This window comes from Tauraco erythrolophus, chromosome 6 (genome assembly GCF_009769465.1).
Source record: "Tauraco erythrolophus isolate bTauEry1 chromosome 6, bTauEry1.pri, whole genome shotgun sequence".
Lineage (NCBI taxonomy): Eukaryota > Metazoa > Chordata > Aves > Musophagiformes > Musophagidae > Tauraco > Tauraco erythrolophus.
In genome coordinates, this window is record NC_141470.1 from 28,746,384 (window position 1) to 28,765,097 (window position 18,714).

At 42.5% G+C, this 18,714-nt stretch overlaps 1 protein-coding gene across 1 annotated transcript in view; it reads left to right on the forward strand.

Moving 5' to 3' along the window:
* The window catches only part of AMBRA1 (autophagy and beclin 1 regulator 1), a 141,774-nt gene that overhangs the window by 65,807 nt on the left and 57,253 nt on the right, over positions 1-18,714 (forward strand). The window contains 1 exon segment of the mRNA XM_086613535.1: positions 17,370-17,480. Coding sequence (XP_086469661.1) covers positions 17,370-17,480 — 111 coding nt within the window.

The following is an 18,714-nucleotide window of genomic DNA, read 5'->3' on the forward strand; positions in this document are numbered from 1 at the left end:
CTTGAAGTGCTAATTACACTCTTACCATCACGTTCCCAGAAGAGATGATCGTGCAATTGCAGGGTTATTGTTACCAGCCCTAGTACATAGGCTTCCACATTATTTGTTCAAATGGGAACAATGGTACTCAAAACCTTGAATTAGGCTGAAACAATAGGGAAGATTTTGGACAGTTGAAAGAAGCCATTTTATGTTATGACTCTGGGCCAGAGGCAAGATGCATTTCAAAGAAGCCAGCTGTTAAGCACTCTTGAGAGCCTAGAGTTCAGTGTTACCACTCTGCTGCTGTTGGCCTTTCAAAGAACCAGGTGTTTGGGGTCTGGGGTCAATCCACTTCTGTCTGTAGATATTAAAATATGGAGTGTGACAGTGGCAATCTCCATCTGTTTACTTGGAGGGCAGATCTTTCCTGCAGTTGCTTCATTCCCAGTGATGATCCAAGCAATGGTACATTGTGGGTAAGCAAATATTTCTACAGCCCAGAGTGACATTAGATACATTAGGACAAGTAACGTGTATCCCAACTGCAGTTTGTGAAAGTTTGTTTTGGGTAAAGTAGTGACTCTGAAAATGTCTTTGAGGAATTGCAGGTGAACCAAGGGAACGTGAATTCCTGTCACGATGACATAGGTCTAAGACCTTATATAAGCAGGCAGAATCAGGGAGTATTAAACTGCTGTTATCTTTTTATATGGGCTTATTAACATCGTTCCAAATGGTGTGAAAATCAGTGTATGACTCCTGTGTCTGCACTTCAGAAGAACTCAAAGTAGCTGAAGGAAGAATCAGCTGAGGAAAATTTCAGCTGTAAAATGACATAAGCTTAATGTACTTAGCAATTCATGGAAGACGTAGATAGTTGTTGTTACTTGATTAGTCTACATATATCTATGTGAGGGAAAGATTTCTGATAGAGCACCCTTTAATTCAATAGACAGAACAGAAGCTGATGTCAGACCAGTTAGAAACAAATGGTTGACACCCTCCACTACACCAGGTTGCTCAAAGCCTCATCCAACCTGGCTTTGAACACTTCCACGGATGGGGCATCCGCAGCTTCTCTAGGCAACCTGTTCCAGTGCCTCACCACCCTCAGAGTGAAGAATTTCTTCCTTATATCTAATCTAAATCTCCCCTCTTTCAGTTTAAAGCCATTGCCCCTTGTCCTATCACTAGATGCCCTTGTAAAAAGTCCCTCTTCAGCTTTCCTGTAGGCCCCCTTTTAAGTACTAGAAGGCTGCAGTAAGATCACCCCGGAGCCTTCTCTTCTCCAGGCTGAATAGCCCCAACTCTCTCAGCCTGTCTTCATAGCAGAGATGCTCCAGCCCTCGGATCATCTTTGTGGCCTTCCTCTGGAGTGTATTGTATTTGCTGATGCAGACTGTCCCAATAAGTGTGACTTTGTATTGGTGGCTGGGGAGCTGAAGCTGACTTTGAGATTCAGAAAGGCATTGGAGAGAGATGATGATGTTCTTAAAAGTGAAGGGTGCAGGCTGATTCCTTTTGTGTGCATTGTTAAAGCAATACATTTCTAGATATCATTATATCAGAAGGGGTAAGGCTTTGCAGAAGTGCTCATCTTTTTGTGGGCGGTGAGGGCCCCTTAGGGACCTGTCTCCTTGTGGGTGGTAAAGCTCACTTAGCCATAAAAGTATTTTCCCACAGCTTGTTGCCTCCTTTTTAAAGGGGGAAAAAAAAAAATAAAATTATCCATGCTCCAGAGTGCAGAGGGGAGGCAGGGACCCGTGCAATCTGCTGTGCGGAGGGGTAGGAATTCTCAGTGGCCTGCCACGTTTGGCTGTCATCGTTGAAGAGAATAGTCATGATTTTTGCTTATGTGTTTTACATGGGGGGAAAAAAAAACAACTACCACAAAGCAAACCCTGTGCCAGATTTGCTGCACCTAATATAGAATATCTTCATAGAGATTTTTTTATAGCCACCCTGGCATAAAGATGGAGGAAGCTCTTGCTATGGTAACATATTGTATGTTCTGTAAAGGATCTGAAAAGGATGCTATGTACTGATCTCCGACTCCCTTTTCTGGGTTGATAAGATTGTACCATTGGATCCTTCTGCTTGTTACCCTGGAGGGTTTTTTAATAATTGAGCATTAATGTATCAATCTGTTATCACTTAATGTACACAATCAAAGGTTGTTGCTAGCTATTAGATTCTGCAGTGATTGCTTTCGCCCCACATAGTGTTGTTACCTCAGCTTGCTCTGTTGGTTTCATACTTCTGGCCTGCTGACTTTTCTTGGTTATGGGGGAAGATGTATGGGAAGGTATTGGAAGGTTTGTCACAACTTGCCTGCCTCTTTAGAGTTACTTTTGACTTGTGGATTTATTCATCCCAGATGGGTTTACCTTACTTGTCTGGTTTACCTTAACGTGAGCCACACTGAGAAATCACCCTCTCTGTGTGGAGGCTGGAGGAGTTTGAGAACATGCCCTTGGCAAGGGCAGAACCTAGAGAGATAAGTTTAGGCTGTGGATTTTTCCTTAAACATAAAAGCTGTATTTGTCAGTGGTTTTGGGGTGTTAAAAATGTGGAAGGTGGTAAGTGTCCTGCATGAGGCAGAGAAATTCTTAGAGAAAACCAAGCAGAGGATCCAAACAGTGTTTGTGCAGTAGCAAACACAGGCCCTAGGCAGGATGAGAGCACTATATAAACTCATACTGGCTTTTTAACTTGTTGCCTTAGAACTTGATCAAAAGTAAATGCAAACAGCAGGAGATTTTGTACGCTAACAAACATAAAGAGGAACCAAGGGTGGAGATGTACTTTGTATATGTCTGCCCTTCCTCACCCCCTGTTTTTTAAAAATTAGTATACCACCGCTTCTGGAGTGGGGCAGAAAAGGGAATGGTCTCCAGTGCCTACAGGAGCCTAGAGAATGGTTTTGAACTAAGCAAGAGCTGCAAGTCAGTGGTACTGAAGGAAGCTGTATTTTGCTTTCTCGAGCAGTAGGTTGATACACTCTCCTGCTGAGCTCGGTGTGGGCTGTAATCCAGAAGCCCTGGCACGCAGGAGTTACCGTGTTTCTGAGAGTTTGAAATCAGCGGGGGCTGTGAGCCAGCCTCTACAAATGTAATTGCTCTGGGCTCTCAAGTCCTGCTGAGTTCCCTGGTAGCCTAGCTTCTGAGTCCAGCTCTTGCTGATCTGGGAACCAGGTTCACATCTCTTTCCCCTGCTTCAAGTGCTGCCTGAAACCATGTACAATTTCAGCTGTATCAAGCTGCTTCAGCCCCCCTGTTTTTGCAGCAATGGGTGGGAAGGAGTACGTATGACCCATTAGATAACTTCAGAGCTGGCAGCAAGCAGACAGATCAGTGTGGAAGTTGTGGTGATGTTCATAACTGCTCATTTGCCTCCTTCAGCATCTTTGGGGGTGGTGAGAATGGTAGCAGTGGAAGTCATTCACAGAAGGCAAGGGAGGAGTAATCCAAGAATCAAAAATGTTACCACCTTTTCTAATTAAGAGATAATGATGATGGTTAACATACTAGTCCTGAGCATTGACCAGAAAGGAGATCACTAGAAGTAGAGCAGCTTTAGTAATATTTGAGAGTTGGAAGGCAGGCTGGAGAGCATCCAAACTGGACTTGTCAGAAAAAGAAAAGTGACTGCTGGGAGTTCACATGGTGCAATTTGAGAGCTAGAGATGAGAAGATGATGGGGGTGAATGTATTTCCCCTTCTCACTCTAGACATCCAAACTGTGATCCAGACTCTCTGAGGCATTTAGCGATGCAAGAAGTTAACACATGTTTGTATTGAGAGGAGAGAAAAGAGCGTACAAATGTGTACTGTCAAATGGCAAAGGATGGAAATTGGCACAAAATAGGGAGATGGGGATAAAATCATAGAGGTGGGTGGAGTGCTTATAAGGGTTGGGAAGATGATCCTGTATGTGATGGGAGGAATTGCAGGAGGGGAAGGTTGAAAGGATGGAGGAAGTAATGTCACTTTGTAATTTTCGTATAAGCAACTGAGTTTCTGCACAGAGAGAAATGGAGTCTGGAGGAGGGGAGGGTTTGAGGAATGAGTCAAAGGTGGTGACGAGGCAGCTGGGATTGCAGGCGTGGGTTTCAGTTAAGCTGGAGAAACACTTTGTCTTCTTTCAAACGATTGTTCATATTAGCATTCATGGTGTGGGCATGCATGCACCCATCCATGTGATGTCTCCTGGTGTGCTGCACACACACGTTGTTTGAGGATCTGTCTTTTGGTTCACAACAGACCAACCCAATCAGGTCTCTGTCTTCCCTGAGGTGCCATAGCAGAAGAGAAAGTTGTATAGTGGAGGGAATTGATCTGGTGACAGTTTTCATTAGAATTGTCTGGCAATAGATGGTGGAATGGTGTTGTGGTTTAGACCGGCTGGCAAATAAATGTCACACAGCTGCTCTCTCAGCCTCTCCCACCTCCAGGGGATGGAGAAGAGAATTAAAGGGGAAAAGGGAGAGAGACCTGTGGTTTGAGATAAGAACAATTTAATACTACTACTCATATATGAATGTATACATATGTCTAATGATAACAATGTACAAACAAGTGATGCACACTGTAATTGCTTACCACCCAGTGACCAAGACCCATCTCGTCCTGACTCGTCCCGGACTAACGATCCTGAAACAGATAAGTCCTGACTCTGCAATCCCAGACGAGCAAGAGGCCCAAAAAGAGAGGGAGCACTCCTAGAGCCTGAGAGTGAGAGTTCCCAGAAGAGCAAAGGCCCTTCTTTCTGGTTAACCCTTATCTTTATACTGGACATGAGACTGTATGATATGGAATACTTCATTGGCCAATCTGGCCCTCGATCCTAAGTCTAAGCTCAAATCATAAGGGAGTTGTGGGTCCTTTGCCTCAGCTATGCTCCCCCCCTAGCCTGTTGTGCTCCTGCACACTGGCAAGAACACGGGAAGCTGAAAAGTCCTTGAGGCCTCAGTGCCAACTATAAACATCAGTGTGCTATCAACATTCTTCTCGTAACGAGTCCGAGGACTAAAACCAAACCACAGAGCTCTTCTAGCTGTTAAAAAGAACAACTAATTCTGTCCCAGCTGAAACCAGGACAAATGGGAACTGGTATCAGGGATGGATCAAGGTCAAAATCTGGTGAGGAGCATGACTTGGGGAAGGAGGCAAACACCCAGGACACATACACACAAACATGCACGCACATACGTACCTCCATTATGAGGACACTGAAAAGCATGTAGGATATCCAAAACTACTTTGACAGAGTGGAAGAGAAAGAAGACAGGAAAGATGGCTGAGGGCAGACAAATAACTAACATAACAAATAACTGACATTTCCTTCTAGACTGGAAATCATAGCAAGATAGAATGAGAGAGAAAGGCTGATGGTAAACACTGGAAGACATTAAGTTGTGGGGAGGGAGTCAGTAGCAGAAAGTTTAGAGAAAGAGCTTATGGAATGGAATGAACAGATTTGCAAAGATTTTGAAAGGTAATGTGAGAAAGCATGTCGCTAAGGACTTGATTGGATTCTCCATGTGGAAGGCACAGAAGGGGTGCAAGGGGAGTGTGTTTCTATCTTTTCCTGGTGCAGCTTGGCCACTGAGGTTCCACAAAAGACCCCTTGTTTGCTTGGTACGTGCATGTCCGTTGCCGCAGGAAACAGTGAAAGCTGCAGGCAAAGCCCTGTCATAACTACTCTGCTTGCAAAGAAACTTGCTGTAACTGGATGTTGGTCTCCTCACTCTTGTGATTCTAGTGAGCTACTGCCTAGCTTCTGCTGTCCTCTGACTTGTGAGGCCTAATGAAATTGTCCTTTGGGACTGTAATTTTACACTGAGTCCTGGGTCTGGGAGGCTGACCTGGAGTGCATCTTCTAGGCTGTACCACTGCTGATTCTTTGATCTGGTAGGAGCTGGACCTCTGGCTCTGCTGCTATAAGGATGAGATCTTGGAGCCTCTCAATACAGTTCCTTTTTCGTTTGTGACCCCAACCGCCAGTAAAGCATGTCCTGCTCCAAATCTTGGTTGTGTATAATATAAAATCTTATCGCAAACCAGTAAATTGTGATTGCCCTATTTTCATCATCTGAATTTCCCTCCACTTTTGCTTATAAATGCTGTGTGGAGTAGCTGTGGTGGTTATATTGTATAGCAGCTTCTTGGACAGGTCTGCTTAGTATCCTCTGGAAGTATTATGAGCTAATTCAAGGTAGATTAAGGTCAAGTCTGCCCTAAAAAGAAATAAAACCGATCTGAAGTATCCAGCCATTGTGCAGCTCAGGGCCTGCATACTGACTGGCTGGGATGTACTTCTGCTGCCTTGAGCTTAGGTCTTAGTTTTTCCGTGTGTAGCTTTGAGTTTGACTCTTAAAACTCCTTAAAGTACTGGGTTAAAGTGTTAGTCTCTTTTCCTCTTGTAGTTGCTTTTGTAATTGCAGTGGATTGGACCGGTCTGGGTTGAACTCAGCTGTGGCACTGATTTACAGAAGTCACTGCAAGGTTATGAGCTTGGCTGAGCTCCTTGGTGGGGTCCTGCTGCCCTCTGGGAGCTCTGATGCTGCGTCATTTTTCTGAACATCGCACTGTTACTTCCACGTTACATAGCGGTTCCTCAGGATGCGAACCAGCGTGCTTCATCAGTCCTGCTCCACGTACTCTGGGATATAGGACACTCCTTGAGCCTAATTCTCCGCATTGGCTCTATGCAGAGATCCCTGAGGACTTGCTGAGGTGCTGGAACTTGCTTTGTGCATTAAAGCTAGTGGTAATGAGGAATGTGTCTTGTTTTGTTGCTGTAATCTAGATCATGCTAACCTGCCCTCAAAACTTCCTCCATCAGGAAGTATTCAAAACATTGTGAGAGACACGTACTTTATTTGCTGTAGATTTCTTTTACTTTGTTCTTTTCCGGTTGGAATAATGTGGTCTCCCCATTGTATTCTTCCAGCCTGGGCTTCCTCCTTTCCATCTCACTTTGCCTCAAATGTAAACTGCCTCCCCATTAGTTAAACTATTGTTAGATTTTATGTTTTCCCATCTTGCTTGTTTTCTGCTTTTTTTTGATTGTCTCCCTGTCCACTGCTTTAGTCAGAAAACCGAGAGCCCAGCTGCTTACTTTCCAGTTCCTGTCCTGCCTTCTCTTCTTTTGCTCATCAGATTGGAAATACCTCATAAATTGTTCCCTTTAGTGATGTCTTTCCAGCTTTGTATTCCCTACGCAAATTAGTGCCTGTTTTCCTTGCAGACACAGCAACTGTGCAGGACCCACCAGTCTGAGAAGAGACTCTTACTGAGTACAGCGCACCCTTAAAGTACATTTCGTAAATGCCACCTGTCGTCTCTCCGTTTGCTCTAAGAAACTTTTTTAGTTTATTATAAGGAGTTTATTTAAGTTGTCGGGACCTACTTTGTTATTAATGGAGGTGCATATTTCTCTGAGAGTGTGTGACTTTGTCTTAACCTCCCTAGACTGTGAGTACAGATTCAGGACAGACAAGCATTTCCTCAACAGACCTATCCTGCTCACAGGATATTATGACTATGAAATGTAATCAACCATTGAATGTGTTTAGCTTAGTGCTCTATATTGTGGTGGTAGCTCAGTCTGTGTCGCTAAGCTGACACAGCGTTTTCATTGCAAGTTTGGATGCACAGGGCTTGTGCTATAATGTAGCAGGCCTGAAATGTGTTTAAGGATAGTAAGAATTTTCACAAGTCTTCCATTCACTGGCAAGTACTAGGCTTTGGGTGTGTTTCTGTGCTTGGAGCTTTTATTAGTGCTGCATACTGCTATTTCCACAACAAAAAGTGGCTCCAGTGTGGAAGCTTGGTGTTGTACTGATATACAGTTAAATCTCAGGAATTCAAACACTTCTAGGGAACATACTGCTTCTTGGATTAGTGAAAGTTTGTATTATTGCAGTGTGGTGGTTGATAAGGCGTGCATGTGCTCTACGAAGATACTGCTGAGGTTTTTTTTCCACTGCAGATGAGTGTTTTGGCATAAGACACGCGCATTTAAAGTTGTGCTAAGCACACATTCTTACAGTAAGAGCTGCAGAGGCGGTAGCTGGCATTTGGCTTGCTGATTTGTTTGAATTAATAGGATTTCATGTAGTTAAAAGGCACACTCACAATGAAAAAGGCTCTTCTGTGTAAAAGCGGTTTCACTCATTATTTTTGCATCTATTCTGCATCTATCTGTTGGAGTAGCTATATTGGTTAGATGGGAATGCTGTTACAACACTATTTGAGCCTCTACTCAGGAGAGGAATTATTCACTGTGAACTGAAACTGTGGCCACACTAATTTATGAGCTATGGAGTTTATGATAAAGTATAATAATATGTGTGGAATATGGACTAAAGTTGACAAATGGCAAACAGTCCCTACAAGAAAATCTCAAGAAACTGCAGGAGCTCTAAATTATCTAAAACTATATACAGCAGTTTTGCAAGGCTGGATTAGTCTGATACTGCATTAGCGTCCATGTTAGAGGAGTGAACTGCAATAGTACTTAGTAGTAGATAGTGTGGGTGGTGACACAACTGTGAAGGACACAAGCATTAGCCTCAGATGGTAAGGACGTTCTGATTAGGCAATGACAGCAACCCTGTGAAGGAGTTTTATATTGCTGCAGTGGAAATATTCCTCTGAATCTGAACAAACTCTGCTAGACCAGAAAGTTAGCTACTTAATGATTGTTGGAGGCAAAAGTATCTTAATACTATAACGATTCAGTTTCTCAGTGCCTGTGCTACTGGCGAGGCACTGCTATGAAAAAGGCTGGCTGTGGACATGCCAGTGGGACCTTGTAAGCTTTTTCTTTGGTAAGAGAACTGGTGCTGGAATGCACACAGGCAAATGACCCTCAAAAGTCAGATGTTTAGCTTTTTCGCTTTGACATACAGCAGCAATATTTGAAGACTTTGCCCACCCTGAGTCACGTTGCACAATGAGCTCAGATGGGCTCTTGTGCTAGGAGGGCTGTTTAGGCAGGAGAGGAGAAGTCTGGGAAGGCAAGTCTCTATTCCTGGTACAGGTACTTGGAGGAGTTTGTCCTTGTGTTGTTCAGAAATGTAGCAAAATGAGATGGGAGCTCTGGAGACTGGAGAGCTTAGTCTGGTGCCTGCTCGCAGCTCCTTGGTGAAAGGCTGCCCTCTTTGTCTAGTCTCTGCAAGACTCTCCATCTGAGGCAATTAAGATTAGCAGGCACATTTCATGCTCTGAAAAGTCAGAAAAGGAAAGAAGAAGGAGTTTTACAAAAGGAAATGCCTGCCAGGCACAGATTTCACTCTGTTTTTCTGCAGAGGATAAACACAGACATGAAGGTTAAAAAGCAGACTTCCAACAGCATTTAATGAAGGGCTTGGTAATGATGCGAGGGACTTTGATGGGAAGGTGAGGAGGCATTGCAAGGGGCAAAGTTGGCAGAGGGAGGAGCCCGAGCGACACACAGCACAGATTAGCTATTGAGACCTTCCTAGTTCACCTTCACAGGGATTTCATGAAACTTAAACTCTCGCAGGAGAGATGTGGCATTTTGATTTGGAGAGTCACCTACTGTTTCTGGAAGCTTAGAAGGGAGAAGGACTGTGAACATGTCCTCATGTGCTGGTTCAAAAAGAGGTGAAGGAAGAGAATATGTGTTTCTTTAGAGACTGCAAAGTTCAGCTCTCTTCTGCCTTTTCATCTAGCAGTGAGTCCTGGCCTCATTCCCTTGCCCCTCCTCCAGTTTGATTCTGAAAACACTTTTCTCTTGCATTGTCAGTTGCCTGGGAGCTGATTTCAAATGTATTATCTTACTGATTTTTTTTTTAGTAGATTGATATGGACCTCCAGATGGAGAAATGACTGTAACCCACATTATTGTTCCCCTCACACTGACAATGTAAAGTTGTCTTTATCTCCTCAGTGTTTTCCAATAAATAGATTTCTGACTGCCATGCCAGGGCAGTAGCTGATGGCTCTTACAGCTGATTCTGTAAGTATCAGAGGATTCTATGGTGTATGGCATAGCAGAAATAAGGAAGAAAGTGTAAACTTCTTTCTCCAACCCTTTACTTACTGTTTTTTGTTAGGACTTCTTTATGCATACAGACAAAATCATCTAAAGGTCTGAAACTATGCAGAAAAGGTCAAAACAAAACATTAGTTAAATAAAACGCAGATTGGAATGTATTTTTAGTGCTTGAATATTTTCCCTAAAAGGCTATACTGTAGGAAACATGTTTTACTGCTCGAATCATATGGTATTATGAGGCATGCTTTTATCACATGCTGCTGTCACATGGAAATAAAGAAATGGTCTCAAAACAAGCAATAATGTCTGCAGAAACTTCCTTTAACAGCTCCAGCAGTTAGCTGATTGCAAGACTCCAGCCTTAACTCCCCTTCCCAGCAAGGGGCTCAAATGAGAAAAGAGAAAGCTTTTGCCCACCCACTTCTCAAACAACTTGTGAGTTGTTTCAGCCAATGGTAACAGATTGTTTCTTTCTATTTCGATAACCTTTTCCTGTCAAGCTGTTTTAGTGATACAGCATCTCTATTTGCAGGAAGATTTCTCTTGACTGTCTAGCCTGATAAGATTTATTTCCACCTGCATGATTCATGGAGCACCTCTGTCTCTTTACATACCATTCCAGTACAGTACCCAGTATCAGAATCCCGGAGTCTCTTGGTGGTCCCTAAACAAATGGAGTTTTGCTACTTAAAATGTGTATGCATGCGTGCCATTATATAGTTTAAAGCATTCAGTATAGCAGATCCTTCCCACAGAACTTCCCATCCACTGCAGCTAAAAGCATCATAAATGACAATGAGAAGACAAACAGCTGAGCTTAAACAGTCCTTATTCATAAAGGTTTTCTTATAAAGAAGAAAAGCCACACTTACCGGCTTCATTTGAGTTGTACAAATGTAAGAGCATCACTAAGACTTGCAGCTCTACTTCTTTTGCAAGCAAGATTTGAAGCTTAGGTTCTCTGGTGAGTTGTACTTATTACCCCGCAAGAAGGAACTTTTAAACTATGCAAACGAAGTATCCTCTGAAGCATAAGCTAAATAGTAACATATCAGTAAGAAGATACAACTATTACTTTGTGGTCAGTTGCCAAAGTCAGGCTCTCACTTGTCTCATTCATCCCTTCTTCTTTCCAGCAGTTGTTGAGCAGTTTTTTTGCTCTGCTCATCACTAAGGTGAGGCATGAGTAAGACGCTCTGGTATGCCCAGGGTTCAGATGGTATTTCTCTTTACCTTTTTTTTTTTTTTTAATGTCACGAAAGATTCTGAATTTTACAAGTAAAAAAGAGTGTGCAAAAATTATTTTAAATCGTGTCAGACTTTCGTTGTGGCAAGACTGTACTTGAGGTGATGATTGGTAGTGATTTAGGAGGTAGAAAGAAAGAACTCCTTCCAGTTGATTTGGTTGGGGTTTTTTTCCTGTTCAACAGTGCAGATCTGATATTGAATGGTTGCAGAAAGTTCTTGGCAATTCGGAGACTTAGACCATGATCTGTCACTAACAGTAGCTGAGAGGGTTGAGGTAGCTACAGCAAGGAAATGAAACTGCTTGTTCCTTATTGATCACCTTGAGTTGGATGCAGACTTCCTAAACAGTGACATTTGCTTGCTCCAAAGTGTATATGCAAAGGCTCTGATAAGATACCTTATTTGTCACCAAGGGAAGTACAGTTTTTTTCTTGTCTGAGAGGTTCTGTGTGAATATTGCTGGCTCAGCTCTTGCTGGTTCTGGAAACTCACCATTCTGTTTCATATCTGATTTTCCAACTTCCATGTGTAGCAGGGTGGCATAAGCAGGGGCATCTCTATGGGGTGAATAACATCTGAGAAGCAGGAATTCCTCCTCTTTCTTAAGGAGAAAAATTACCGGCTTGCTTGGCGAAGTGCAAACAATTAAGAGGAGAGAGGAATGCATTTGAAAAGGACCTTAACCGCTGCTAGTTTCCCTGAGGGAAAACTGGACTCTACCATCAAAGTCAAACGCTTCCCAGATGCATTTCTGTGTTAACTCTAATGTGATCAGACAAAGGAAGATCTCTAACATCAGGAAGGTAAGATGTCAAGGAGCCATCCTGACGGTACTGAGGATGAAGGCTTTGGGCAGGGCATCTGTTAATGTATTGTTTGTGTTTCTTGCAAATAAACTGATTTCCTTTTGAAGTCTGAAACTTGTGGCTGGAAAATTTCTTTTCCTATATGATGCTCGCATTGTTTGCAGTGTGAGTGAAGCCCTTGGGCACTTGACTGAGGTCCTATTAGGACAGTCATCTTCACTACCTGCAGCTGAGGCCTGCTGAAATTCCCATCGCTGACAGGACTTGGGAACTAAGCATTGCCCCTATTAAAAGGAAATTTTGCAATAGGAGTGAGCATGAATGGGAAATTGTATTTCTTCTTCATTTGTACACTGGGGTAAAGGGAAAATAATAGCCTTTTGAAGGGTTCAGCCTTCAGAGAGCATAGACCTCTTTGAGGCTTTCTCAGTTAATGTTGCATCTACGATCCCTTCAGTGCTTGGCATATGCCAGACTACCCTTAGTAATATTTTGTGCATCCATTCATGAGAATCGTTTTGCCCACTTCCTATTTACAACTTGCTGGTACATTTAAGAACAAGCAAAATAAATCCTTGAAAATACCAGGTTGCTATGAATACTGTTTCTACAGCATTATCCTGGGTTTGGATAGTTAGGTCGGCCACTTCAAAGGCAATGTCTTCGTGGTAGCCTGGAACAGAGATTTGCTAGGATTTGTCAAACATATTCAGGATTTAGTATATTTACTGTGATCAAAGGTAGTCCCCAAAACCAGGCTGCCCCATAAAATACTTTAGGGTCAGAGATGTGCAAGAACCTGTTACATCTCCACTAGGCTTCAGAGATCAGTAATTGCATTTCAGCTGAATTCAAATTGCTTCAGAACTGCTTGAGAGAATTTGGTGTATTCTTGCAGCAAAGAGCTTTATCCTTGGTTTGTCAAATAGATTTGTCTTGTGTTTTGGGATTCCTGTAGCCTGGATTATAGTAAATCTAGAACTAGTAAATGTAAAACTCATCAGCTGTGATAGACCCTTTCTGCAAGTGTAGGATAACCTCAGTATCATTAGCTACAGTTACAAACGGGCTCATAAAGAGGTAATTACTTTTCAAAGGTACTCATGCTTAAAGATGCAAGTACTAATCTAGGGGGAATTTTATACCAGGGCCTAATGACTGTCTCAAATTGAGTCACAAATTAGCTCAGGGACTTCTCCAGGTTCCTCAAGCTTATCTGTAAGCATCTTAATAAATTTTTCTCTTACTATGAGAGAATCTACTGTACACTAAAAACTTGAGTAAAGGACGTAGTCTAGAAAAAAAAAAAAAAAAAGAGCTCTGGTTTCTGTTAAATACATGGGAAAGAAATTCCCATAATAAGTAGATGTTCTGTGTTCTTGAAACTTGTACCCCAAAGCCTGTGTAGCTCTAGAGTATTAGCTGTGTCTCTGATAGTAATAGTCTGGAATTATCCTACTCTTCACTGATGAAGGAGTGCTGGAGTGCCATGGGAAGTGGTTTTGCACCGCTTTTTTTCCATTTCAATCTAAACTCAGACATTTGCTTGCATGGCTTGATTCATAAATGAGCAGTAGCCGACTGGCAAAGGTTCATTTCTCCACATGCCGAAATGAGTTGGACCCTCTGAGGGGATTGAGACTGATGGATAAATATCTGTCACATGTAGGTGGCCTGTAAGAAAAGATGTGAGGATTTTTTTTTTTTTGAGTCTTTGTTAAGACTCTTTTCCCCCCACTCCTTAAACTCTCTTGTCATGTGCTGAGTGGGGGTGGATGGAGATCGGGGTGGTGGGGGGAGAAGGGGAGGCTGCTGAAAGCATTTATCTTCATTTCTGCCATCACCCAGTGTTTATTACGCAGTGATAGACAGACGCAGGAAAGCTGCCAATCAAACCTACGTTCACTGCATTTCAATTGGCCTTCACTTTGGATTTCAGCATTTTGAAATCTACATCATCTCTGCAGCAAAAGGTCGTTCTGTTCGTGGGGGTGACAAGCCCGAGACCCTCGGGTACCCACTGCAGTCACTTGTGATCCCATCAAGTGGTGGAAGACTCAGGAATCAGGACAGACTGTCAAGCGCTTGGTGAGAACTGCTGCTTGTAAGAGCTGATCTGCTGCTGCCCAAATTTGAGAAGTTGCAAGTGTGTTGTTTGCCTCCAGGTTATACTAGAACTTAAAAGGAAACAGCACCTCCTTCTGCCCTCACTCAGGCTGAAACCCTGACTGGGCAAAGCCAGCTGAGAACGAGTTCTCGCACTGCGTGATGAACAAAAGATCTGTAGTGAGGATTTTAACTTAAGTTTTCCACTCATAATCTCAAGTCTTCCCTGCCAAGCAATGGAAAAAGCAAACAACTAAGGTTAGGATAGCATAGTTGTGTACTGGGGAGTATTTTCCTCCATAAATAGAATGTTTGCATGCTTTCAGTCTTCTTTACTGTATGACAGCGCATGTGGGAGGCTTTGGGCAGAACTCAATACAAATGTTTTTTGACTTTGCTATATGTAGCTAGATATAATTTAATAGTGACACTTCTCAATTACATAATTTGTATAAGTAGAGGTAATTACTTAATAAAAACACGTAGATCATGGATTTGCCATTAGTGTTAGGCAGACACTGGTTTGGAGCCTTTGAGAAATGACCAAGTACTTCTGAACATGCACCTTTCATTCTATGGATCTTGTTCTTCTGTCTTAATCTTATGAATAAAGATATCTGTTACCTGAAGCACTAGCATTAGCTGATAGCTTTTGCTGGCTCTGAAATTTGTGCAGGACTGTCCTGTGGCTGGGGAGGTACTGCTTTTTTCCATTGTTAGCTTTTTCGTGTAGGACGTGGCAGCCTTTGGAGGTGAAGGGGACATGAGGCTTAGATGAATACCATAACTAACCTGAAGGTTCTGGGGAAAGGGATGAGAAGATCAGAATCTTTACAGGAAAAGCCAAAACCATTTGTGAACAGCTTGTTTTTGTTTTTGTTTTTTTTTTATGGTACTTGTAGCAGTAGGTGCAACAGTTGTATGAGCCAGATGAACTTGCTGTTTGCGGAGCCGTAGCAATGTTGCTGCGCTTCAGTGATGCATAGGGAGAGCACGATGACTATCCTAGGGTATGTTATTCTCCAGTTTGTATATTACTTGCTGTGCTTACAAAGGTTGTTCTCATTGCAAAACAGGTGATGGCTTTGTAACATTCGTCTGTAATAAGATCAATATTCTGGAATTAGGTGCCCCGAGTAGTACTTCCTTTGCCTGTCTTTGCAGAGCATTTCCTCTGACTTAGTACTACAAGACAGTTGCTACCTAGTTAGTGGTTAGTTACCGTTTCCCTGCAGCAAGTCCTGCTGCTTGAAATTTGTACAGAAACTAGTTTTCTGTTCTCCACCTGGTGGCTGGAGGCAAGACAGCAGAAGAGCCGCCCTTGTGTACCAAACCCAGGCTTGTCATGAAGAGACTCTTAAAGATGAAGCAACATAAAATTTAATTGTCCTTCTTCCACTCCAGCTTGCAAAATGTAATTTCATTAATGCATCGAATCTACTTTCTCCAGTGCTTATCTTTTGCTCGGAGGAACCCTTTGTTTTGGGGGATATGGAGACAAAGGCCTTGGGCATATGTAAGAGCAATGGGAAATGTTCTTAATTCTGCTCTCCAAGTGATGTGTGCATGTCTGACAGAGACAGATACAGAGACAGAGCAGACGCATGGTGGAGATTTGTCAATTGCTGGAGGCCTGGCACAGCTGAGTAGACAGCGTAAAGCCGTCTGCTCAGAAGTTTTGCTCTTGGCCTATTTCTGAGCTTTCTCCAGAACCAAAAATCAAGAATCAAGACAACTTATCGATGAAAAAAGAACTAGCAGCAGCCACCTTGGTGTCTTTTTCTCTATTTATCAGCACTGGTCTAGGATTGCTTCGTTACTTTGCCCTGACCGCCTTGTTCTTTTCTTTGCAGAGAAAACATAAACCCTGTTAGAGTTTGTGTGTTTTCTCAGGCCTTTTTTTTTTTTTTTTTTTTTTTTTACAAGCCTGAATGTTCTGCTGAGATTTGGTAAGAAAAGTAAAAATCCAGCCACTCTAGTCTCCTCATCTGCTTCCACATCACTTTCATTTACCAGCAGTTAGGAAGCTTTTAGCTCTCTGCGCAGGCAGCTGGCCTGCTGTGTACTGGATACGGAGCTGTCAAAGTGATATCTCTTCCACTACTGCTGCTGTGGCAGCAGAGTCCTGAGCCAGACCTGCTGGGAGAGTGGAGCCACTGACTTTTCTGTGTGCTTCCCACCAGAGTGTGAAGATGCAGAAATCCAGACTGCATAGACTCTGGAGGCTGTGTTTTTCTTCATTAGTGCTTGGGAATGATCTTGTTATGCTCTCCCTTATCAAATTCTATCACCTTGAGTTTCTCTGGTTGCCAGCATGTATGAGTTGTACAAGGGCTGCATGTACATGAAGGCCTTAGAGACTGCAAATAGCATGAGATTTTTACCTGTAGTACTATTATGGGAGAACTGTTTCTTCTCTCCACTTGTCTCCCTAGGGATTGCATTTAATGCTGCTGAGCTTTCTCAAATGTATGCTGACTTGAGTTACAGTGGCAGTTTCTTTCTGCCTGGAAAATTATGTTCTTTGTGCTAGTTTCTGAAGTATTCTGCTTAGCTTTCTGCTTTGGGCCGTTGCCCAAATCCTTGGCTGATCAGCAAGGGTCATGTTGTTTGCCTGGAGTCAGGTCAGCCCCTGCCTGCTCTAGGTTGGGTCACCCAAAGCAGCAATGGGCCAGCTCATAGGTTCTCCTCGCTAATATTTTATTACAGTCCTTACTATGTGCCAAATATTGTAGGCAACCTGTATCTTCTGAGTGAAGTTTACAGGGGTAGCAGGGATTATGTCCACAAATGTGCGTGATTTGCCAGGGCAACACTTTTCCTTAGTGTGTATTATAGTCTGCCTTCATAGCAAAATTTTGAGTCTGTGAAAATACAGCTTCACTAGTACCGATAAGTAGAATGCATTTGCACCAAATGAATTGATTGGGATTTCTGCCTTGTGAGTCTGGGCAGGTCTTACCTCTCATCAAATTTCTTTTCTTTCAGAAATGTGTTGCAGGGAGTGCTTTCCTATTAAGTTCCTGTGCTCTGTGGCTTATTTAGGAGGTTTTGCCATTTCTGTAAATAAGGTTTCTTTAAGAATCTAGAGTTTTGTGTATTGGAATTTGAAAGGTTTTCTGTGGCTTTGTCTCCCTAGCTCTTTTGTAGATAATCTTCTGGAGGTGAAATTACTAATTACTTCCCCCTTTTCTGTAGGTGCTGTGATTGGGGATGGACAGTCAGCTGTGGCCAGCAACATTGCCAACACCACCTACCGGCTCCAGTGGTGGGATTTCACCAAATTTGATCTGCCTGAAATCAGCAATGGTAAGCTGGAAAGTACTTTCTTTTAAGTCTATACCAACCAGAGCTACCATGAGCTCCCTGATCTTCCAAGGCCTGCAACATAAAGATCCCTTTGGATAACTTGATTATATTGTTGCATTTGGGACTGTAGAACACTTAGTCTTTTGAGAAAGTTGACTAAAAGCATAGAGCTGTTCCTCCTCTGTCTAGCTTGTATATTCTTACTATCAGCAAATCCATGCATAAACGGAGCTTTTCTGTGAACATTTGCATGGGAATAGACAGTCGTCTTAGAAGATTTCTGTATCCAATTTCCTTATTCTTTTACCAACAAGTTTCTAGAGGGACATTGTCTTTATACCTTTACGTTAGAACCTGTTAATGAATTAGATTTGAATTCTCCAAGTTATTGACATTAGAGTGGGAGTGTATTTTGGGAATCAGGGCCCTGGTCTGCTGCTTACCAGAGTGTTTGTTGCAAGCCAGGGAAGTAAATATAGCTTCTAGTTGTCTGCAAAAGCAGTGGTTCTCAGATGAAAGCTGCTTTTGGGTCAAGAATACGAGCAATATTTCTGAATTTATTTATTTATGTATGTGTTTTCTATTCCCTTAGTGAAAATCAAGCCATAGTTTTACATTTGTTCTGTGGCATTAGCTAGTTCTTGTACTGAAAGTGACTTCCTTATATAGGCACAAGCATATTTGATGCTTGTGGTCAACTGATCAAGGAATGACTTTTTTAGGGCTAAAACTAACTTCACTAGAAAGGCTATTTTTAACCCAGAATGGTATCCTGATATAGTTTGCTGCACAGCTACGGAAATGTTTGTGGCAGCCTGGAATGACGAAAGGAGGTATATATTCATGAATGTTTTCTTTGTGCAGTGATTTTTAGCTTAGGCCATCTCTGTGCATATGTGAAATTCATTGCTTGACTTCTCAGATAAACAGATTGGGTTCTGCTTTAAGGGATTGACTTTTTTAGGGAGAACAGGGATTCTGTTTTCAGAAAGACTTCTGCTTTCACAGGTAGCCATTGAAAGATACTGTCCTGTTGCTTAAAGTACCAACAAAAGGAGCACATGAACAACACCTTAGCAGCAGAGGTGTGGGGAATTTAAATAGCAGAATCACAGAATAGTTATATTGGAAGGGAGCTTTAAAGATCATTTAGTCCACCTCTCCTTGCCATGGGCAGGGACGTCTTTGAATAGATCAGATTGCTCAAAACTCCATCCAGTCTGACCTTGAACAC